We start from the raw sequence: 24,505 nt of genomic DNA, 5'->3' as shown, positions 1-24,505 counted from the left end.
TCTCCTCCCTTCAGCAGCCTGCGGTCTTGATGTCCAGCCGGGCCTGGTACTCCTGGGAGCTGCGCTCTGTGTCTGCCCTGATCTGGGTCAGCGGCTCTCCAGACCTGTCACTGACGCCTGTAGGCTGACCATCATAGCTCCGTAGCAAGCTTCCATCTCCGCAAGGTTCCCCTCCATAGAGCCTTCTACAAGGGCAGGGCCACAGACACACAGTGAGAACTGAGCTGAACTCTGATTCTTCATTCCTTTTTGGTTAAGTCTGACTTGAACACTTTCTTTCTGGAGGTCATTTTGCATTTTATTTTCCAAATAGATGTATGTTCAATCCCTACAACAGACAAGTGAGGGGCAAGACTTGCGCTGTCTTTAGCTGAAGTGATCCTTGGCACTGTAAAAATCGTTTGTGGCTTGTTTTGAAACTCTTTAGGCCTACTAACATGATGCATGTTGTAATAGCAAATCATAGGGTCCATACTGAGAGTCTTATAATGTGATAGGTAAATGAGAAACTAAAGTGCTTCTATCCAAGATGTTCTAAGTCTTCCGTGCTGGGTGTGCCACCTTACTATGGAACTCTACATCGGTTGGGTTTGGAATGCCACTTTACTGCAGCCCCAGTTCCAGGTCTCTGGCGGTGGACTGGCCGCTCTTCAGCTCTACACTGGTGGTCTGCAGGACCTCGGTACTGGAGCTCTTCAGCTCTACACTGGTGGTCTGTAGGACCTCGGTACTGGAGCTCTTCAGCTCTACACTGGTGGTCTGCAGGACCTCAGTACTGGAGCTCTCCAGCTCTACACTGGTGGTCTGCAGGACCTCAGTACTGGAGCTCTTCAGCTCTACACTGGTGGTCTGCAGGACCTCGGTCCTGTAGCTCTTCAGCTCTACACTGGGGGTCTACAGGACCTCGGTACTGGAGCTCTTCAGCTCTACACTGGTGGTCTGCAGGACCTCGGTACTGGAGCTCTTCAGCTCTACACTGGTGGTCTGCAGGACCTCGGTACTGGAGCTCTTCATCTCTACACTGGTGGTCTGCAGGACCTCAGTACTGGAGCTCTTCAGCTCTACACTGGTGGTCTGCAGGACCTCAGTACTGGAGCTCTTCAGCTCTACACTGGTGGTCTGCAGGACCTCAGTACTGGAGCTCTTTAGCTCTACACTGGTGGTCTGCAGGACCTCGGTACTGGAGCTCTTCAGCTCTACACTGGTGGTCTGCAGGACCTCGGTACTGGAGCTCACCTCCTGCTGCACCACTTCAGCCTGAGGTAACCAACACACACAGGTCAAAATCATTAACTCATGAATAAACATTTCATCAATATAAGACATATATAAAATATATGATATGAAAACATAATAATAAAAATGATCAATACTGTTATTTCTTGAATAGAAATAATAATCTTGAAATGTTATGTATTCAGGTCCCTGTAGTCATACACTATGGTAGCGTCCCAAATGCACCCTATTCCCTACATAGTGCACTACATTTTACCAGAGCTCTATGGGCCCTGGTCAAAAGTAGTGCACCCTACAGGAAAAGGGTCCCCTTGCCTTGTTCTTGAACCAGGCCCCGGTTTCTCTATGGGTCTTTGACACCAAGCCCTGGTACTGCTCTCTGATCTCAGTGATGACAGTGGTCAAGTCCTGGGCCGGGGCCGCGTCCACCTCCACCTGCACTTGACCACTCATCGGGGCACAGAACCACATGGTCTTCTAGGAAACAACAACATCAACAACAACATTACAGTAGTATCAGCATAGGAATTGGCAAGACAGCACAGGCAGATCTGGGACCAGGCTACCCTACAGTACTAAGATATCTACCTTCTTATGGTTCTTCTTGAGGTAAACCACCTCCTCCTTCAGGTCCTCCAGCTGCATCTCCAGGTCGCTCCTGACCAGGGACATCTCCCCCAGCATCCTCTTCAGCCCCCGATGTCAGCCTCCACAGACTTGCGCAGGCCAAACTCACTCTCAAACCTTGTGGTTGACACTTAGTTTGGACTCCAGTTGATCAAATTATAATATAAATATATCTATGATATCTGACATTTCAGCAATTGTAATGCTATGGAATAATGTTGTTTAATTCATTCCTGAAATATTCAGATCAATCTTGAGTAAAAAGGGTAACTAATTGCTAATAGCTTAGATGTTAGACTCACTGGATTCTGAAGCCAGTTTGGTGTTATCCACCGGTAGGGCCAATTCAGCCACTACAGTGCTGGTTGCCAAGAACTTCACACAGAGAAAAGTATCAGGTTTCAGGTTATATTATCTCACGCCACTGGAGATACCTTTCAATTTCATCATTAAATAGTTTGGCATGACGCCAATGTTATTTTGCGTATGTCACAATATGTATTGAATGCATCAGCGCTCAGCAAATGCAGAAAGGAATTGCAGATACTCTAGTTAATCTTGTGCATTGCAAAAGTCTTGGCTGGCGGCTGCTGTAACCTGGGAGTTTAATGAATAAAGGCGACCAGCACTCACAAATTATATTAATGCCATGTACAGTAACACAACAAAGTCCATCAGTATTTGTGAGTTTTCTCCATCTTAATTCATGCATGTTTTGGCCATCATAGTAAACCTACAAGGAACATACCTTGGGGTGGAACTCGTCGATGGGTGCTGATGTCCCTGGTGTCGACCTTGACGTGGCTGAGCCCCCGCTCCCTGAACTGCGGCTCCGGCTTGGTGTTGGCCTCGTCCAGGGTGGCAACCCTCTCCAGGTACGTACCCAGGCGCTCCTCTGCCTCCTCCAGCCCCACCATCCATGGAGAAGCAACGGAAGATCATCCCTCCACCACCTCAAGCCCCCACCCATGGAGGTGAATCGGCCCCCACCAGCAGAGGAGGAGGCTGTAGTGGAGGAGATGCCAATCCCCTTACCCCTGGTCCCTGTGTACACACTTCCAGACCTCCCGGAAATCATGGACATGCCCATATCAGAGCATGAGGAGTTGAAGTTCCCCATGGAGGCTCCTGAGCATAGCCCGACTCCAATGAGAAGCTGCTACCGCGAATGGAGACTGTGGCCATGATGACTTCAGAGACCGCTAGAAGCATGGTCTCTGGTGGGAGATGCACGGCAAGCGGGGTGCAGTTGTGGTCTCTCTGTGAAACACTGTTATTAATGGGCATGTGGAATGTGCTGACTGGGGTCTGCCTTGAGCCATCTCTGTATTTTCATGTTCACGATCACAGGGTCTCTCTCTCTCTCTCTCTCTCACACACACACACACACACACACACACACACACACACACACACACACACACACACACACACACACACACACACACACACACACACACACACACACACACACACACACACACACACACACACACACACACACACTCTCTCTCTCTCTCTCTCTCTCTCTATCAGACATACACTCTGACCCTGCTGGGAGTATCTTTGTTTTTCCAGAGTCCATGTTAAAGGGCTATGAAATAAAAACAAATCTGTTTCCCTTTGGTTGCTATGTGTTCTGCTAACTTGTCATATTTGGGATGAGTAACATCTCTCTCTCTCTCTCTGCCTTTCCTCTGTCCTCCCTTATTGCAAGGCCAATACACTACATTTCACAATTACTAAATAGTGGCTTGTGTAGGCTATTTACTGAATTACATTTAAACATTGACCCACGATCTGCATGTAACTAAGCAAAAAGGTTATATTCCCATAGCCCTTTAAAAACTATCGGCCTATATCGAATCTTCCATTTCTCTCAATTTTTTTTGAAAAAGCTGTTGCGCAGCAACTCACTGCCTTCCTGAAGACAAACAATGTATACGAAATGCTTCAGTCTGGTTTTAGACACTATCATAGCACTGAGACTGCACTTGTGAAGGTGGTAAATGACCTTTTAATGGTGTCAGACCGAGGCTCTGCATCTGTCCTCGTGCTACTAGACCTTAGTGCTGCCTTTGATACCATCGATCACCACATTCTTTTGGAGAGATTGGAAACCCAAATTGGTCTACACGGACAAGTTCTGGCCTGGTTTAGATCTTATCTGTCGGAAAGATATCAGTTTGTCTCTATGAATGGTTTGTCCTCTGACAAATCAACTGTACATTTCGGTGTTCCTCAAGGTTCCGTTTTAGGACCACTATTGTTTTCACTATATATTTTACCTCTTGGGGATGTCATTCGAAAACATAATGTTAACTTTCACTGCAATGCGGATGACACACAGCTGTACATTTCAATGAAACATGGTGAAGCCCCAAAATTGCCCTCGCTAGAAGCCTGTGTTTCAGACATAAGGAAGTGGATGGCTGAAAACGTTCTACTTTTAAACTCGGACAAAACAGAGATGCTTGTTCTAGGTCCCAAGAAACAAAGAGATCTTCTGTTAAATCTGACAATTAATCTTGATGGTTGTAAAGTCGTCTCAAATAAAACTGTGAAGGACCTCGGCGTTACTCTGGACCCTGATCTCTCTTTTGACGAACATATCAAGACTGTTTCAAGGACAGCTTTTTTCCATCTACGTAACATTGCAAAAATCAGACATTTTCTGTCCAAAAATGATGCAGAAAAATTGATCCATGCTTTTGTTACTTCTAGGTTAGACTACTGCAATGCTCTACTTTCCGGCTACCCGGATAAAGCACTAAATAAACTTCAGTTAGTGCTAATTACGGCTGCTAGAATCCTGACTAGAACCAAAAAGTTTGATCATATTACTCCAGTGATGGCTTCCCTACACTGGCTTCCTGTTAAGGCAAGGGCTGTTTTCAAGGTTTTACTGTTAACCTATAAAGCGTTACATGGGCTTGCTCCTACCTATCTTTCCGAGTTGGTCCTGCCGTACATACCTACACGTACGCTACGGTCACAAGACGCAGGCCTCCTAATTGTCCCTAGAATTTCTAAGCAAACAGCTGGAGGCAGGGCTTTCTCCTATAGATCTCCATTTTTATGGAATGGTCTGCCTACCCATGTGAGAGACGCAGACTCGGTCTCAACCTTTAAGTCTTTACTGAAGACTTATCTCTTCAGTAGGTCATATGATTGAGTGTAGTCTGGCCCAGGAGTGTGAAGGTGAACGGAAAGGCTCTGGAGCAACGAACCGCCCTTGCTGTCTCTGCCTGGCCGGTTCCCCTCTCTCCACTGGGATTCTCTGCCTCTAACCCTATTACAGGGGCTGAGTCACTGGCTTACTGGTGCTCTTTCATGCCATCCCTAGGAGGGGTGCGTCACTTGAGTGGGTTGAGTCACTGACATGATCTTCCTGTCTGGGTTGGCGCCCCCCCCTTGGTTTGTGCTGTGGCGGAGATCTTTGTGGGCTATACTCGGCCTTGTCTCAGGATTGTAAGTTGGTGGTTGAAGATATCCCTCTAGTGGTGCGGGGGCTGTGCTTTGGCAAAGTGGGTGGGGTTATATCCTTCCTGTTTGGCCCTGTCCGGGGGTATCATCGGATGGGGCCACAGTGTCTCCTGACCCGTCCTGTCTCAGCCTCCAGTATTTATGCTGCAGTAGTTTATGTGTCGGGGGGCTAGGGTCAGTTTGTTATATCTGGAGTACTTCTCCTGTCTTATCCGGTGTCCTGTGTGAATTTAAGTATGCTCTCTCTAATTCTCTCCTTCTCTCTTTCTTTCTCTCTCTCGGAGGACCTGAGCCCTAGGACCATGCGTCAGGACTACCGGGCATGATGACTCCTTGCTGTCCCCAGTCCACCTGGCCTTGCTGCTGTTCCAGTTTCAACTGTTCTGCCTGCGGCTATGGAACCCTGACCTGTCCACCGGACGTGCTACCTGTCCCAGACCTGCTGTTTTCAACTCTCTAGAGACCGCAGGAGCGGTAGAGATACTCTTAATGATCGGCTATGAAAAGCCAACTGACATTTACTCCTGAGGTGCTGACTTGTTACACCCTTGATAACTACTGTGATTATTATTGTTTGACCATGCTGGTCATTTATGAACATTTGAACATCTTGGCCATGTTCTGTTATAATCTCCACCCGGCACAGCCAGAAGAGGACTGGCCACCCCTCATAGCCTGGTACCTCTCTAGGTTTCTTCCTAGGTTTTGGCCTTTCTAGGGAGTTTTTCCTAGCCACCGTGCTTCTACACCTGCATTGCTTGCTGTTTGGGGTTTTAGGCTGGGTGTCTGTACAGCACTTCGAGATATTAGCTGATGTATGAAGGGCTATATAAAATACATTTGATTTGATATTCAATAGTTCGCTATGTATTTCCATAGCTCTCTCATCCTCACATTGGCTAAATGATGAACGCCAGCTCTCTGTCTGGGACTGATCCTCTAACAGCAAGACAGACAGGAGATCAATACACACCACTGCCCATCCCATCTCTGTTCTGTGCATTGGATTTTCCTTCTCTTAACCCCCCGACCTAACCCACCCACTGGGCACACACTAGTTGAATCAATGTTGTTTCCAGGTAATTTCAATGAAATTACGCTGAACCAACATGGAATCGACTTTGAATTGACGTCTGTGCCCAGTGGGCATGCTCTGCCACTCAGTCCTATCTGTCAGCTAGTCAGCCCATCTGCAGGATGTCCTCTAGCTCTTTCACTCAGAAACATGCCACCCCCTCCCCTCCTCTCACCCCTTCCTCCCACTCTTGTATGTCCAGACGTGCAAACAAGAATGATAGGGTCATAGGTTTACACTACTTAGTGGAGGCTGCTGAGGGGAGGACGGCTCATAGTAATGGCTGGAATGGAGTCAATGGAATGGTATCAACCACATGGAAACCACAATGTTAATGTGTTTGGTACCATTCCATTGACACCATTCCAGCCATTATTATGAGCCGTCCTCCCCTCAGCAGCCTCCACTGACACTACTGTACCGCAGTAACTGCACATTTGGTCAAAATTGAGTTAAGACCGAAATCAGATTTTGTAGTATCTGTTTTATCTTGTGTCCTGGTTAAATTATATTTAGTTTCAGAGAAAATACTATGGAGTGTCAAATTTACAGTAACTACAAAATCCAAGTAAAAACCTAGGCAAACAGCAGTAACTTAAGTTACTAAGTGAAGTTACTGCACTCTGGGTTTGTTCCACTGTGTTTTGACTGCAGTTACTGCAGTTTGCCCATTCTATCGAGTTCAGGCCATCCCGATCCTGACCCACACACACCATGAGACAGTCGGTGATCCAGTTCTTACCAGAATAAACAGGGCACAATCCCACAGACCAATTATGGCTGAACTCGCATTGAAATGCAAATACCCAGATAATGTATACATTGTTTGTGATCTTGTACCTACCTATTTAGTCACATATTTAGTTCCCTAATGCAATTGGTAACCTTAATGTCATCATTTGCATATCGCATCAAAACACATGGTTGGATCTGTTTGGATATGTTTACAGACTAAGCTGTTATCCCCCCAATGTGAAATGAAAGGATTTGAAAAGCTTAAATGAATCCAAGTATATGTCAGATATGACTGGTGTTACGTAAGTGAACGGGGTCCACAGAGAGGTGTGTACACCATATGGATGAGATGGATTAACGACTTGAGCCAGCTTTGTATTTTTTTTGGAAAGATGCGATTCGAATAAGCATGGTCTAATTGAATCAACAATCAAATATACATGTCTGAGTTGAGCTTTCTGAAGGAAACATCAAATCTATTGTTGTTTTGTGTTGTTTATCAAAGTCAGCGGGGTAACTTATTGATCCTGCTTTGTAGCATAACGCTCTGGTCCTTTCCCAGGGAAGGAAGCAGGGGGAAGAGAACAGCCGCCAGCGACATGTCAGCCTATGTCAGCAGTAGATCTAGGAAACGATGAGGCCCTGGAGAAGTCTCTTCTATATCACTTGACTTGAATGCCTTCACTTTAATCTGCACGTTGAGACGTCTCACAGCATTATTTGAACAACGTCGTCGATCTTCAAACCAGTGTACACAAGGCACGGAACTCTGTGGTCTTTTGCATAACAGCAAATGTCTTTTCAAAATGTAGATGCTTTCTCAAAACAGCAAATACATTCATCAAAACCATAATGATAATACGTTATCAAAAGAACAAGACTGCCTGCAAAAAGAATAACACAACCGTGCCTCTTGGGTCAAGCTGAAAGAATCAGAAAGTTAGTCTGCATCCGATGTAATCCATAGATCTTCAATGCAGACACATCATGATGATCAAAATACATCATGATGATCAAAATAGGAAAAACAACTATTAAAAGGTGCAACTACTTTCCTTTATGCATATTTTACCAAACAATTTAATGCACATCAAATCAAATATTGTTTCTGATCAAAAAGGAAATTAGCACATTGTGTGCATGGATTAATTCATTGGTATCATCAGAATCTAATTCCATGTATTCAATACGTAGGCTGGTATGTTGACAGGTTTGTAGACTTTCCATCACCAAGCAGGAAAACAATCCCCAATTTAAATAAGGGCAATGGAATTAGTGATGACCCACTGACTGGGCACACCAAGTCATTTCAAAGTGGACAATTGGGTAATATTTGATTCAGACGTTGATCAATGAGATTACAACCTACACTCACCAGACCCCACTTTGCCTCCAGAACAGTCTGAATTCTTCGGGGTGTGGATTCTACAATGTGTCAGAATTATTTTTTGCTAAATTGGTATCAAGGGACCTAATGTGTGCCAGGAAAACATTCCCCACACCAGTACACCACCGCCAGCAGGCAGGATGAGACCATGGACTCATGTTGCTTACGCCAAATCCTGACTCTGCCATCAGCATGAACCAACAGGAACCGGGATTCATCAAACCAGGCAATGTTTTTCCACTCCCAATTGTCCAGTGTTGCTGATCGCCTGCCCACTCAAGTTGCTTCTTCTTGTTTTTAGCTGATAGGTGTGGAACTCGGTGTGGTCATCTACTGCAATAGCCCATCCGGGACCGAGTTGTGTGTCCCGAGATGCCGTTCTGCACACCCCTGTTCTATTGTACTGCCCCGTTATTTGTCTCTCTGTGGCCTGTTAGCTTGCATGATTATTGCCATTCTCCTTCAACCTCTCTCATCCACGAGTTGTTTTGAGCCACAGGACTGCCGCTGACTAGATGTTTTTTGTTTGTTGCACCGTTCTCAGTAAACCCTTGACACTGTCATGGGTGAAAATCTCAGGAGGACGGCCGTTTCTGAGATACTGGATCCGGCGCGCCTGAAACCGACGATCATACCACGCTCAAAGTCGCTTAGGTCACTCGTTTTCCCCATTATAATATTCAATCGAACTAAATGCCTCAAAGCCTGTCTGCCTGCTTTATATAGCAAGCCATGGCCACTTGACTCACTGTCTGTAGGAGCGATCCATTTTCGTGAACTCAAAAAGCCAGCGAAAAGCTTGTTGAATTCCCAATGTGTTATCACGAAGCATAACCAAATTCCAATAGAAAAACAATATCTGGTTTTTGGTAGAGTTGTCAGCTAAACAAACAGATTACCGACCATTTCGAATCTCACCGTACCTTCTCCGCTATGCAATCTGGTTTCAGAGCTGGTCATGGGTGCACCTCAGCCACGCTCAAGGTCCTAAACGATATCATAACCGCCATCGATAAGAGACAATACTGTGCAGCCCACAGTATTCATCGACCTGGCCAAGGCTTTCGACTCTGTCAATCACAACATTCTTATTGGCAGACTCAACAGCCTTGGTTTCTCAAATGATTGCCTCGCTTGGTTCACCAACTACTTCTCCGATAGAGTTCAGTATGTCAAATCGGAGGGCCTGTTGTCCGGACCTCTGGCAGTCTCTATGGGGGTGCCACAGGGTTCAATTCTCGGGCCGACTTTTTTCTCTGTATATATCAATGATGTCGCTCTCGCTGCTGGTGATTCTTTGATCCACCTCCACGCAGACGACACCATTCTGTATACCTCTGGCCCTTCGTTGGACACTGTGTTAACTAACCTCCAGATGAGCTTCAATGCCATACAACTCCCCTTCCGTGGCCTCCAACTGCTCTTAAATACAAGTAAAACTAAATGCATGCTCTTCAACCGATCGCTGCCCGCACCTTCGCGCCCGTCCAGCATCACTACTCTGGACGGTTCTGATTTAGAATATGTGGACAACTACAAATACCTAGGTGTCTGGTTAGACTGTAAACTCTCCTTCCAGACTCACATTAAACATCTCCAATCCAAAATTAAATCTAGAATCTGCTTCCTATTTTGCAACAAAGCATCCTTCACTCATGCTGCCAAACATACCCTCGTAAAACTGACCATCCTACCGATCCTCAACTTCGGCGATGCCATTTACAAAATAGCCTCCAACACTCTACTCAACAAATTGGATGCAGTCTATCATAGTGCCATCCGTTTTGTCACCAAAGCCCCATATACTACCCACCACTGCGACCTGTATGCTCTCGTTGGCTGGCCCTCGCTTCATACTCGTCGCCAAACCCACTGGCTCCAGGTCATCTACAAGTCTCTGCTAGGTAAAGCACCGCCTTATCTCAGCTCACTGGTCACCATAGCAGCACCCACCCGTAGCATGCGTTCCAGCAGGTATATCTCACTGGTCAGCCCCAAAGCCAATTCTTCCTTTGGCCGCCTCTCCTTCCAGTTCTCTGCTGCCAATGACTGGAACAAACTGCAAAACTCTCTGAAGCTGGAGACTCTTACCTCCCTCACTAGCTTTAAGCACCAGCTGTCAGAGCAGCTCACCGCACTTGTACATAGCTCATCTGTAAATAGCCCATCCAATCTACCTCATCCTCATCCCCATACTGTATTTATTTATTTATTTATCTTGCTCCTTTGCACCCCAGTATCTCAACTTGCACATTCATCTTCTGCACATTCTACCATTCGTGTTTAATTGCTATATTGTAATTACTTCGCCACCATGGCCTATTTATTGCCTTACCTCTCTTATCCTACCTCATTTGCACATGCTGCATATTGATTTTTCTACTGTATTATTGATTGTGTGTTTGTTTATTCCATGTGTAACTCTGTGTTGTATGTGTCGAACTGCTTTGCATTATCTTTGCCAGGTCGCAGTTGCAAATGAGAACTTGTTCTCAACTAGCCTACCTGGTTAAATAAAGGTGAAATAAAAAATAAATAAATGTGCTATTATCACTGCACTTTTAACCATTTAAAACCAGAACAATGAATGGGATTACAATGTCAGATACTTTGTTGATTTATACAAGGTTTTAGAAAATGTTGTCCTCACTCCCTCTAGCAGATGAGTTGCTCCCAGAGACTCTAGAATCCACAAATGCAAGCTTCTGTTATGATATAAGGCATCTTCACTGGAGTGTTGACAACTCAGCGGTTTGGATTGGTTATTTTGGAGAATCGTTATTGGTTGATCTGTGATGTCATGATGGAGCAGGTAAAATGTATTTGGGTTTCTGGGCTGCTGAAAGTGCAGCGATAGCGGCCATGCAGAAGATCTCCCCCATGCTTGAGGCAGCATCCACATTAGGGACTAATTAGGGACTAATTTCACTCTTTGATGTTAAATGACATTTGTAACTTATTTTTTGCATGATTTCTTTTTTAAGAAATGTGCAAATTAAAACTAAATCAGATTAATGTAAGTGTCAATAAGTCTCAATCATGTTGAACATCTGGATGGAATAGCTTTGAAATGTTATTTGAGAGACTAACCTCTAGAGGGCAATGTTTTGCAAGAAGAAAGAAATCACTTTTTCAAGTAATCTAGCCAAGCAAGCCTCTTAAATGACTCCTTACTTACTTTGCTTAAGGTAGTCCATCGCATTTGATGAAGACATCTACTACTGCTTGTGGGTTTGCTGATGACTGTATAATCTGATGTGGTATGCACTGTCTGCCACAGTCAGAGCACACAATGGCCCGTTCAGTCCTTTTTTTCCGAAGCCAACTGCACACCTTGTTGGCAGAGCCCACGCCATATGGAATGGTCTGTGGCAACAAAGAAGGCAGGGTTTACCCCACACTTCTTTAGTGAGGTCTTCAAGGGATCCTTTAGAGTGCTTTTTCTGCCCAGTGCGACGGCCCAGTTGTAGCTGTCTGTGCAGCATCTTTCCCGGAAGGCGGTCCTCTAGCATCCGGATGGCAAGGCTGAGTTATCTTAGCTGCTGGTAGGTGATGGACGCCTCAACGCTCCTGCTTTTGTTTCTTTGCAGGATCTCTAAGTGTGAAACACGGTCCTGCCAGGTCACTTTCAAAATGCGTTGGAGACATTGTTAAAACAACTGAGGACTCCAGTTGTTTTAAATGTCGACTGAAGACTGTCCGTGTTTCACATCCATAAAGGACTGTAGATACACACACTGCCTGGTAGACTGCAACATTGGTGTCTAGTTGGAGGTTGCTGTTGCTAAAAACTGCTTCCAAGGTATATAAAGTGTGGTACAATGGCAAGTGAAGAGTCTGAGATGGAGAATGCTGGTGGTTCAGGTGGAGGATCAGATGACCTGACAAAGGACCTCTGTTTTTGGGATGTTAACAGACAGCCCCATTCTGTTGTATTCTCTCACAGCTGCTGTGAGGGTGGCTTGTAGAGCTTCTAGGCTATGAGCGCAATCGTTCTCCAATCATCCACCTACTGAAGCTCATGTCTCTTTAATGACCCCTACAACCGCTGACACAAACACACACCTCACGATGGCTTGGTGTTGGAGCAAAAACCTGAGCAAAGGCAAAAGGAGGAGAGGTGGGAAGCCAGCAGCTGATGTATATATCTGCATGTATTATGAGATCTCTGCATATTGGGTCCTTGCAGACACATGGGAAGCTCTAATTGGCTGGTCCTGCATGGTAAGGTGTGCTATGACCATACACATATAGTTCACAGAATGGACATACAGTATGCCCTCTGACCATGGGAGTGTCCATTCTAGGAATTCAAATTCTATGATTTGGACTCACTGGGACCTGAAGAGTGACACTGGAGGTGGGTGAGGTCACTAGGAGGGCGGGGGTGAGGATGACCTGACTTCTAGAGAGGAAGAGGGCCATCAAACACACTTTCCCACCCCACCCAGCCAGACAGACACAGAGGTCCACCCAACAGTCTTGTCTATGCCAGATAAGGGTGGGGATTACACAGCTGCTGTCACTTCTTCCTTAGAGAGGAGACCTCACACAGAAACACACAAGCTATGTTCTGTGAGTAAAACAGCTTCAATGGACTCTTGTAGGACTGCATTAAAGAATGGTGAAAATACCACCCATGCAGTCACAAGACAGGGTAAATACTTTTTATTTTTATTTTATCTACAAGAGTGCCCTATAGGGTGAAGGGGCAAAGGGTCTATTTAGATTTCACAATAACACCCATCTCTGCACTGGGTCTAAATGAGTAAAAACTTGATGAATCATCCATGGTTTTATCAGCTGTGCATTCCATTAAGGCAAGGGGTTTAAACCAATTAGATCCAGTTAGGAGACTTCACAAAAATACAATATCTATTTCTGCAATCCATTTCCGTAGCGTACAAAATAAAGTCAAGTGATTAGGCATTTGGCTTTAGTATATTTAATTGCAAAATAAAATTATATACAGTACATTGTGTAAGGAAAGAGGCTATGCTTTGACTAAGACCCACACCCCTCTCACAGACAGTACAAAGTCCAGTAAGTCTTATGACCAGAGTAAGAGCAGAAATACAATACATAAGCGTACATATTTCTTTGTTTCTGAAACTGAATGCAATTCAATGCTTTCAGTGTCATTCACGACAACATAATAAAAAATTAAACAAACAGTTCTTACACCGTTTAAGTAGAGGAAAGTTAGACATTTGTTTCTCCTTCTGTCTTCAGTCAGTGCTCACTGCTACACTGAGCCGGGGGGAAGACCAAATGTTTGTAGTCTTTTGATCTAATGCTTGATTAAACTCTCAGGCATGCGTCGACTGGCTCATCATGGGAGACAGTGGGGACCGTCATTGTCAAGAGGGATAGAGAGAGACAGAGAGAGAGAGAGATTGAGGCGCTGGGCCCTTAATGCTGGGAAATAGACAATTCCTGGAAACAGATCTTATAGACTACATGTTGGGCGTAGGTTACCCACCCATTGTGTCTAGTTGCTGACCCCAACACAGACTGATGCTTGGCCAAACCCCTTCATCATGGCCTTCCTACACCCACCCCATACCGCATACATTCTTAACCCTACACTCGGGGGCAAAGAGGGCTCTCCAATATACACAAAACACATTCAAGGACAGGAAAGCTACCAGGTGAGAGGGTACATCACATTTTGTTCTGTAGTTACATACAGAAATTAACATGATGGAGATCCTATATGGATAACTACACTCTTAGAAAAAAGGTTTCCAAAAGGGTTCTTCGGCTGTCCCCATAGGAGAACCCTTTTTGGTTCTAGGCACAACTCTTTTGGGTTCCATGTAGAGCCCTCTGTGGAAAGGGTTCTACTTTGAACCCAAAGGGGTTCTATTAAAAGGGTTCTACCTGGAACCAAAAAGGGTTCTTCAGTGGGTTCTATGAGGACAGCCGAAGAACCCTTTTAGGTTCTAGTTAGCACCTTTTTTTATGAGTGTAGAGTAAATGGAGAGTGGGAATTCCTCAAACAGAATGCCTTTGTCATTGGTTATCAGCTCAATTGGAACGTCCAGCAATGCGAGACTCACGTTTTCCCAGCCAGAGGGTAGGAATTCCACTATATAAAATAAAAATATTGTAAAGAATGTAACTATTTTAGCATAATCGGTGTTAGGGTTCACATCTGGGAAAGGATGGAGATAGTCATGGAATGGATTGTCAAGAATGACATAAGTCCATGAACGCTACTATCTTAAATACTTTCCTAAGGTGTGTAGGAAGTCGAAACATTTACATGGCTGTCACCACTTTTGGTTAGAGGAGCATCGACGAATGAGGAGAGGATGAGTTTTCAAGAAGCAACCCTGAGGATGTTGACTTGACACTCTACACAACACTGACGGACCCTTTCTTGAACCCCTGTATCCTTGGACGATGCTCATGTGGTACAACTCATTCTGTATCAGTGCATCCATAAAGGTCATGTGTCAGGTGTTTGGGCTGTGATATTGTTTTGATAGGACTCCACAGAGCTAAGCCAATCATCAGTGGCTGGAAGATGATAAGCAGTGCTCTGTAAAATAGTTGAGTCAATGGCCCCAGTCTTGAATCCTCAGGGGATGGAGAGAGTGAGTCTGAACATGAAGGTGAGGCAGGGTGGATGAGGACTGATCCAGGACGTCCTATCAGGAGCTGCCATCTCCGTTCTTGGTCTTGAGCACCACCAGGACTACCATGATGGGGATGAGGCAGATGGGGGTCATCACCAGGGCGAACACGATGCTTGGCGGGGGGTCGCTCAGCGCCTCGTTGGGACAGTCCGGGAAGAACCTGGAGTGGATGTTTACAAACTCATTCTCCACCATCCTGTTGGGCCAGGGGATCAGCAGACACTCTGCTATCTCCTCCGTGCACATGGTGAAGGTGTTATACATCCTACAGAGAGGGATAGGAGGGGTACTATTAGTACAAGAGAGGGCAACATTAAGTGCTCTGAAAGACATTATTAAGAGGTTCATGGTATGGATTTATCATTAATAAATGAGTTAACTCTGATTTCACTTGACTATGTGTTGGGTTTCTCAAAACTACTGTTTGAACTAAGCATGTGATAATGCAAGACCGATGGCATGATAAGTTGGATCAGAAATAAATTAAACAGAATAATACGTGGATTAAAATAAGCATTTAGGCCTACCTCTTCACATTGTTCCAGTTGCACCAGTCTGTGTTGTTTAATGACTCCATGCCACCTACAAAAGGACGGTAGCAGGTTTCCTTAAATAAGGTCGCGTAGCACTCCGTCCTTGTGTGAAAATACACACAAATGTCACAATAGGTTTCACAGTTAACATACTTATTCCCACAACCTGTACAATAAGAGAAAGAGAGAGAGAGAATACTGTAAGTTAGAAAATCAGTTCTTTAAAATTATGCAATCGTCAAAAATGAATCCTTAAAATGAAGGATTGTAAGAATGTCTAGAAGATTCATGGTTACACATTATTACTAACAAGTCCCAGTCTAATCCTATGTTGATTTAACAGCAAGCAGAAACAGCAGTGTCACCTCTGATTCAACACTATTAAATAGCCTACACGTAGAGTCAGAAAGGTAATAATGGCCCACCTAATCCACTGGAAACTCCTCTCTTTTCGAGGTTGTCTAAGAAGAGAAAATGACAATACATTTGTATACATTTTACTGACCAATGGTTGTAATCACAACAGAAATGTCTGTTAAAAACAGCCTCTCAAACAGACAGACTGAACAGCTGTGTCATTCAACATCTTTTTTAAAGAATGATCAAATCTTCTAAAAAAGTTTTTCAAATGATCAATGTAACATTTAAGATCCCAATCGAAACGAAGCATGCAATGAATGTTATCTTTACTGCCGCACATCGTGTCAGCAACTCAATCTGAATGTTCAGCAACGCGAGACGTGCGTTCGCTGCCGCCCGGGCCGAGCCCACACACTCACCAGAAAGAACAGAGAGGAGCACCGCAAAGAAAACAAGCACTCCCTTCATGTCAGAGAAAGTGAACATAGGAGAGTTTCCCCTACTAACTGACGACCATCTAGACTGAGCCTGAACTTCTAACACCGAGCCCTGCAAGGCATAACAAGAAACTAGACGGGTGAAAGCTGCTGTCTGCTGTAATGCAGCTAGACACGGCATTACCCTCGGTTACCAGATGTCAGATCGGTGTTACCCGCGGTTAGGTAACCAGATGTTCCTCGAGGATCTGTCTGTCTGCCCTGCGCCTTGGCAGCAAGCTCTTCCCCTCTCCAGTGCATTTCTTTAGGACTGTCTTGCCTTTTAAAGGGGTGGAGGCTCAAAAGACTGTCCTCTCTCTCTCTCTCTCAAATAAAAGGGAGCACACCCAAGTTGGGCTGGACTCACATCTGAAAACCCTTTACTCTTTAACTCTAGTTCTGCTTTTTAGTCTCCATTTCTCACAGTCAAAGGCCTGGCCGACTTGCAGCTTGTGATTTATTTGCCTTGAGAGCTGCCTCTGCCAAATCGGAAACACAAGTAAACATTTAGGACCAGGGCGTTTAGGGTGGATGTAATCATGACTACGCACGGGTGTGCTGTGCAGACGGCTGTGGATTCATATCTGGATTAATGTGATCTTATCTGGAAGACATTATTAGCGTCAGCCAGCTGTTTGCAAAGACCTACTCTCTATCTACCCCACAGCCACAGGCAAGCAATGCAAATCTCCAACGCAATAGAACTTTCAGCGTTCACACTATAGGATAAGCCTGGGAATATGGATGAACTCCTCCTGGATCTTTATGTAGTACCTTGAGCCATGTGGAGCTGCATGACTGTTACCTCAGCAGACTACTGTCTCCGTTTCATACTGCTTCTCAAAGACAACGCATTAGACCACTTCTTCATCATCACTAAAACGATGATTCATATCTCAAGCTTCTTATCAAAAAGGAAGTTTTTCAAAAATAAGTCTTTGTTCGATTACTGGGATGAAATAATAACATTTAAAGTGACTTTAAAAAGATTTAGAAGATGTATTCTCAGGACAATCTATGCTACACAATGTGGTTGGGCCCCTGAACACATCTGTTCGCTGAGCAACGGTTTTGATTTAGTAATGACATCAGGAAATGTGTCTTTTCAGCAGAGGAGGAGCTCACAGTTGGGTGAGTTGGGGGGGAGCGGAGAGAGAGAAAAAGGAAATCGTAGGGTGAGGAACAGTGAAGGGGGACTAGCTGCTCCAAAGTTCCAGTTGTTTCACAACTCTAGAGTTCTTGTTTTGAACACATCCATCACATGGGGCGAATGGTGAACAAATACAGGAAGTGCAGACCAGGTGGGGAGGCTGCCTGTAACTAGGTTTCAGTTAACCTTTGACCCCAGACAATTATGGGCCTTGTGTCAGCTGCTGCTAACCCCACATTGTTGGGGACCTCCCCACAGGTTTGTCTTGGCTTCACGTTATGCTAGAAGCCTAGGACTCTTGGCAGAGAGCTGCATCTCGGGTTGTCTTTTCTTCTTTTTTAAGAGGTTGGCCAGTTCAGTTCTGAACCCATGTGTTTACAGTGCTTGTCCAACAGAGTCCCTCATGGATTCAAATATCATTTCACATCAAAGCGTTGCGCGGTAGAGCTGACGAAGGACAAACCTCGATGGTAATGTTTGTTTAGAACATTAATGGGGTGTTACACCATTACAAACATTTCCAACATAATCCATCTGTGATCATTATGTTGTGTAATACCAATATTGTGAAATAGGAGTTAAATTGTTGCCTAAAAAGTTGTCAATTAATCTGGTAACTTACCGTGGTATTGGTAGTTTGCATATGTTGTTGAGTCATGCCGTGAAGTGAAACCTAATTGATGAGAATAACATGCTGTTTAATCAAACTATTGATGTAAATGTATTCATCAGTACATTTACATTATAGTCATTTAGCAGACACTCTTATCCAGAGCGACTTACAGTAGTGAGTGCATACATTTCCATACTTTTTGTACAGGTCCCCTGTTGGAATCAAACCCACAACCCTGTCGTTGTAAGCGCCATGCTCTACAAACTGAGCCACACGGGACCCCAACGGGACCCCAATTGGACACATCAAAGTGAAGACAGTCTAACAAAAACATGTGTTGTTGTTCCCTTGGGATTTAACACTAGTTGACATAGATGAGTTGTGTTAGTTGATGTAGAGACCACGAGAAGAGGGCAACAGTTAGTCAGTTACCTGGTGTGGTAACTTGTGGCGCCTCATAATGTCCTATCAGGCCAGCTGCTGTAGAGCTCAGTGCTACAGGGACAGACACGAAACAGGGACAATGTCAATGGAGAGTTCTTTACAGAAAGGTGTGCACTCACATTCTCACACGTGCACAGTCAGCGAAATAAACAAAGACAAACACAAGCAAGTAGAAATACAGAAATGAGTAGACAGATGTGTATTTTTTACATATAGAAGACTGATGAACATATAGGACAGACAGAAAGAGAGGAGTGGGAAAGAGAAACGAATGAAGAGAGAGAGCTGGTCAGTGGCAGGGAGTGTATCCTCCCTTTGTTCTCTGAATAAAGTCTGAAACAGTTCAGCCATTTCCTCAAACACAAACTATTTAATTTAGTCTTTGAATAACTTGGTTTGTTTTGTTTTTTGAAGAAGAGTGATCTGGTCTGGGAAATTTAGTCTAAAGTTGAGGTGTTCCTTATTAAACGGTTATTGTAACATTGTGTTCTGTGAAGACCGTGATTATCTCAACTACATTATCTTATGTATTTGTTGGTAAAAACCGATCATATAAATTAGAACAACAATCTGCTTAAAATCTTCGAGAAAGACACCAGATCCATAACATCATTATACCTATATTTAACCTCTGTTTCTTCAACATTGGAGCATGAAAATGTTTTTAACAAATCAAAATCACTTAGTTTAGGCTACTTAAAACAATAATCTAATATTAGATCTGCCAAGCTCTTACTACAATCCCTTACTTCACCGTGAGCTTCTAAGCATTCCACTTACTGTAAGAGGTGAAATCTAGGGCAATATTTTACATACTTTTTCTCTCAGTAGTTCAACATACTTCTCCATACCTCTGGCCGTCTTTATATACACATAGTACTCTGTAAATCATCTACTTACCCCAGAGAAGAAGAGTCAGAAAGGAGAAGGAAGAAGAAGACACGGGAGACGGATTAGGGGCTTTCATTTCTGCCTGACACTGCTCTGTTCCTCTTCCCTGGTGGACCCAGATTACATATCTCAACCTTTCTGCAGGAAAGCTCTATAAAACAACAGGAAGCTCTCGTTTCCTAGGATGGGCGGCTTGGGCGGGTTCCCACAGACAAGGGGAGAGCTACTGTAGCCCACTACCACTTACAATACAATCCATCTCTCTCCTATTCTCTCTCTCTCCTTCTCACTCAACTGCTCTCTCTCTTTCTTTCTTTCTCTCGCTCTCTCCCTCACACTCTTTTTCCTAGTTTCTCTCTCTGTGTCTCTCTCTCTTCTATGCTTCCTCACACTCTATTAGACATTCAGTTTGGAAGGAACAGACATCTGTACAGTAGTCACTGAAGGTCTTCGTTTTGAAAATAGACTGCTGACTAGCTGATGACCCTGTGGCCTTTCTCACTTGCTCAAATCCTGTGAGTAAACTGATTTGCAGACTAATATGTGTCCCAATACACTGTAAAACCATTTTTATTCTATATGTGTTGATTCAACTTAAAATACTCACAGCAACCAGCTGCAATACAATTTCCAGTTTGCTCAACATTTGGGCATATTATCAACGACGTTGAAATGTCGGTTGGAGCATAATTAGAGTGTGCGACTTTCTTTATTTTTTACATATTAGCAAAACAAGCATAAATTCTCAAGTTGAATTGTATGTTCACTCAACTTTAAATTTTAGGTTGAGGGAACATACAATTCAACTTGGAGATTCATTTTGGTTCAGCTACAATAATATGCCCAAATGTTGAGCAAACTATAAATCACATTGCAGCTGAACTATTTAAGCTGAACCAGTGTAGCGAATTCAGGCATAGCACCGACCAGGACACAGCCCTGGTCCAACAACTGTCAAACCAACACCTTAGCAGTTACACCAAGATATCCGAAGTTGGGTGAACGATAATATAGAGGATTGTTCAACTATGGAAAAGGTTTTGTTATTGACAGATGGCAGTTATATTTCTTGTTTTGGTTGAGTAAAGTATGTTAATGATATAGAGTCCCCTTTGACTCCTTTCCAGTTTCAGTCATGTTTCAATTAATGGGCCAGACAGTGGATTCTTTTAAATCACCACAGACCAGATAAACAGTTAAAACAATCTCAATAATGGTTTGAGCAAATTGACTATCTTTTTTTGCTATATGTGGTTGAAAACATCATATTTCAGCCTCTGAAGTAAATGGTTTAGTTGTAAACTGGTCCCTCAAATTCATCTGACATTGACCTAAAATCATTGGGTTAGAGTAGTATCATGTCAGCTCAACAATTTACTAATTCCAAGTCCAGCCAGAATGGATATGTACGCTCCAGGGACATTTTTCTGAGTTGCATTCTTTACACAAATATCTTTCTTTGAAACACAAAAATACAGCCTGCTAGACTTCAGCTGTCAAAAAGGTGTGGATGTCTATTCATATAGACCGGATATACACTGAGTGTACAAAACATTAGGAACACATGCTCTTTCCATGACATAGACTGACCAGGTGAATCCAGGTGAAAGCTATGATCTCTTATTGATGTCACTTATTAAATCCACTTCAATAAGTGTAGATGAACGGGGTATGCTGTGGGGTATGGTAGTAGGTGTCAGGTGCACCGGTTTGAGTGTGTCAAGAACTGCAACGCTGCTGGGTTTTTCATGCTCAACAGTTTCCTGTGTGCATCAAGAACGGTCCCCCAAAGAAGAACATCCAGCCAACTTGACACAACTGTAGGAAGCATTGGAGTCAACATGGGCCAGCATCCCTGTGCAACACTTTCAACAACTTGCAGAGTCCATGACTCAACAAATTGAGGCTGTTCTGAGGGCAAAAGTGGTGCAACTCATTATTAGGAAGGTGTTCCTAATGTTTTGTACACTCAGTGTAGCTTGCTTGAAGTGGAAAACTATTTTTAAGATGTATCCTCAATGTTGATTCACAGTAATTGAGATCACAAAGGCTGAAATGAATAGCTTCAACATGCTCTGTGACAACACAAGCTGTCAATAAAAAAATGTGATGCTATTTTGTTATGTCTCAAGGCTAGAGCTCCTTGTGAGAAACAGACGGAGCTGAATCAAGTTTGTAAGGAAACTTATATCAACTTCACTTTGTTTGTAGGGAAACAGTTATTAACTTAACACTAACAGTGAAGTGTACATAAGTCAAATATGATTTGGGTTTTCTGTCACTGTCAGCACAAGGTGTGTGGGGGAGGTCCCAGCTGGTGATGAGAGGAGATATGTTTTCATGTTTCTGTATTTATTATGTGAGGTAATGGCTGATGACAAACCTTTCCCCCCAGCAGTAGTTCCGTGGAATGTCTCACCCCCTGCAAAGCTGTCATTGGCATATCCACAGAGCTGCTGTAGTACATTGAGACACTGCTGGGCCCTCCAGTACACACAAAGAATGACGCATTCATCATGCATTCATCCACGTCACTGATGTACTGTCTGCCTCAGCTGGGACTGAGCTTGCTAGGACTCTGGGCCAAAATGACTTCCACATTTCAACACCGATCAATGATTTGTTTGTCTTTTTACAACTGATTGAATAAACCTCCAACGTTTAAGGACTTGAGTACATTAGCTAATCTGAATCTGCGCAGAGCCATCAAGGGATAATGCAACACATACCATTTGTACTATTGGTGCCATCGTAGAATTATCACCATAAACTCAGCTACACTTCTTCTCTCTCTAGCTGACCAGCTTCCACCAAACGATTCCATTGGGAGGCTCAAATCAATGTCCAATGGGCTACAAGACACAAGCATATTTTGAGGAATGTCGAAAAAACGCTTAGATCAGCACCTCAATTAGAGAATTATTTGAGATGATTAATAACTGTGCAATGTACTTCACCAGCTGCACCGATAGGCCTCTGAACTGATCCATCTCCACTCTCACATCTGACGATATCAAACCCTCTTTCCAGGTGCCAAGAGTTACACACACCGTTTACATAGAGCACAATTAAGAACTTTCCGCTGATAAGGGCCTCCCTCTCAAGCATATCTTCCTGCTTTCTCATGTTGACTATTGTTTCACAGTCTAGTGTAAACTCGCCAAGGCCCAGATCGAGCACCAATGTGGATGTGGCAGGAGAGAGAGAGAGAGAGCGGGCAAAGAAAAACACACCGTAGAAGAGCACTGAAACTGCCTTACTGTCTGCAGTGTCAGAATTACGGATCAGGGGCTGTATTTAGCAAGCATCTCAGAGTAGGAGTGCTGATCTAGGATCTAAAAGGCAAGTCAGCGCTCCTACTCTGAGATGCTTAATGGCCCCAGGAATACACAGCCAGTAACTATGAGTGAGAATCAGAACTAATTGTACACAACAATTATTCCATTGTAGGTGGCCTGGACATACTGTGCTAAATGTGAATCAATGATCAATAAATTATCAATTAGGCCCGATGATACACAGTAAAGACTGAGCATATGGTTTATGTCAAAAGACAGCAACTAGACACATTTTGAAGATTATTTCATTACTTAGTCACTCTTTTATTCTGGTTTGCCTGGTGTTTTGAAGATGATTTCATTACTTAATCACTATTTTATTCTGGTTGGGCCTGGTGTTTTGAAGTGGATTATGTTATCCTTTTCCATCCTGTTGCTTGTCATTCGGCCCACCCCTGTTTAATCACCCAATGGCCCGATCATAAACCAGCCGTAGACTTGTCATTCTACACCCTGGAAGAATTGTAGGCCTAATATAGTGATATTGGTACAACTGTAATATAATAGAGAACTTTAATAAAAGTAGCCCTACAGTGCCATCTTGTGTATGGGAGAAAAAAAAGAGAGCAGGGTTCACTTTCACCTTCAGTTTTATTAGTTTTCACTCCTACCTCCACAGTACTTAATTTATAAAGCATCATGATGTAATATGTATCTATTAACTGTTTCTATGGTATTTATGAACACTCTATAATAGATTATGCTTTGCATAGTCTTTTCTTTCTATCTTCCAGACAGTTATTTGCCATTTAATTTAAACAGACATAGTGTATCATAAAAAGCAGTACGTACTCTAATGGTAGGCCAGGCTACTGTTCAATGAGCACTGACTGTTGAACACAGCTAACATTGGCCTGGCTGGGCCGCTGGGTTGTCCGTGTTACTGGATCAGGCGAGTTCTCCTTCCTCGGAGAATCACGTGACTATGAGTAGCGTGCCACAGCCCCAGCTCGCGCTGCACACCCGCCCCCTGAGAGAAGGAAAACAACATGCGCTAGACTAGAGGCTGGAGGCTTCCTCTTCCATGAATGACGGAGGAACAATACTCACTGATAATATATGTTTATTATTACCCCTGTATAAATGTGTATGACATTTATACATTAATTATGGAAAAATACAACAGGGTACCTTACCAATATACAGTATGAGAGCAAAGGTTGTTGGTGATGAACGAATGATGTTACTATAACCTTCCCAAATACCATCACCTGACCCTCATTAAAATGCATTACATCCATATAGGTATAGGCATTTGTTCTATTTTACTTTTTTTTTTAATTCTATCTCATTATATGAACAAATAATAAACATATTAAACATCATTATTATGACTACCTATCAACTGTAGCATTTTGATACATTAGTATTATCCACTAGTTATTAGTAGCCTATAGTAGCTTAGTCGCCTATGTAATAGTTGACTACTAGTAATAGTATTCTGATAGTAGTAATAATGTTAGTAGTAGCCTTATAGTAGGCGTGTAGCCCTTGTGAGTAGAATCATTCA

General features: G+C 43.6%; 1 protein-coding gene, 1 long non-coding RNA gene and 1 pseudogene across 4 annotated transcripts; 1 reads left to right on the top strand and 2 right to left on the bottom strand.

Annotated features, from left to right (window-relative positions):
* LOC139562105 (keratin, type I cytoskeletal 13-like) lies at positions 1–2,983 on the bottom strand (annotated as a pseudogene).
* Positions 2,984–13,475: 10,492 nt separating this feature from the next.
* LOC139578507 (receptor activity-modifying protein 1-like) lies at positions 13,476–19,978 on the bottom strand. Of its 3 annotated transcripts, XM_071406214.1 has the most exons (6): positions 19,667–19,978; positions 18,755–18,817; positions 18,332–18,382; positions 16,149–16,184; positions 15,718–15,889; positions 13,476–15,455 (listed from the first exon to the last, which is right to left on the bottom strand). In XM_071406214.1, exons 1-6 carry the CDS (start codon positions 19,731–19,733, stop codon positions 15,206–15,208), a joined length of 639 nt encoding a protein of 212 aa, XP_071262315.1. In that variant the 5' UTR covers positions 19,734–19,978; the 3' UTR covers positions 13,476–15,205. The 3 variants fall into 3 exon arrangements, with proteins under 3 accessions (XP_071262315.1, XP_071262321.1, XP_071262309.1); XM_071406220.1 differs by lacking the exon at positions 16,149–16,184; XM_071406208.1 differs by lacking the exons at positions 18,332–18,382; positions 18,755–18,817; positions 19,667–19,978 and adding an exon at positions 16,503–16,955.
* LOC139578520 (uncharacterized) lies at positions 17,373–18,937 on the top strand. The gene is made up of 2 exons (XR_011675567.1): positions 17,373–17,690; positions 18,530–18,937. It is a non-coding gene; the product is annotated as an uncharacterized lncRNA (long non-coding RNA).
* Positions 19,979–24,505: the final 4,527 nt, after the last annotated feature.

This window comes from Salvelinus alpinus, chromosome 1 (assembly GCF_045679555.1).
Source record: "Salvelinus alpinus chromosome 1, SLU_Salpinus.1, whole genome shotgun sequence".
Classification (NCBI taxonomy): domain Eukaryota; kingdom Metazoa; phylum Chordata; class Actinopteri; order Salmoniformes; family Salmonidae; genus Salvelinus; species Salvelinus alpinus.
This window is presented reverse-complemented; position numbering and strand designations above follow the sequence as displayed.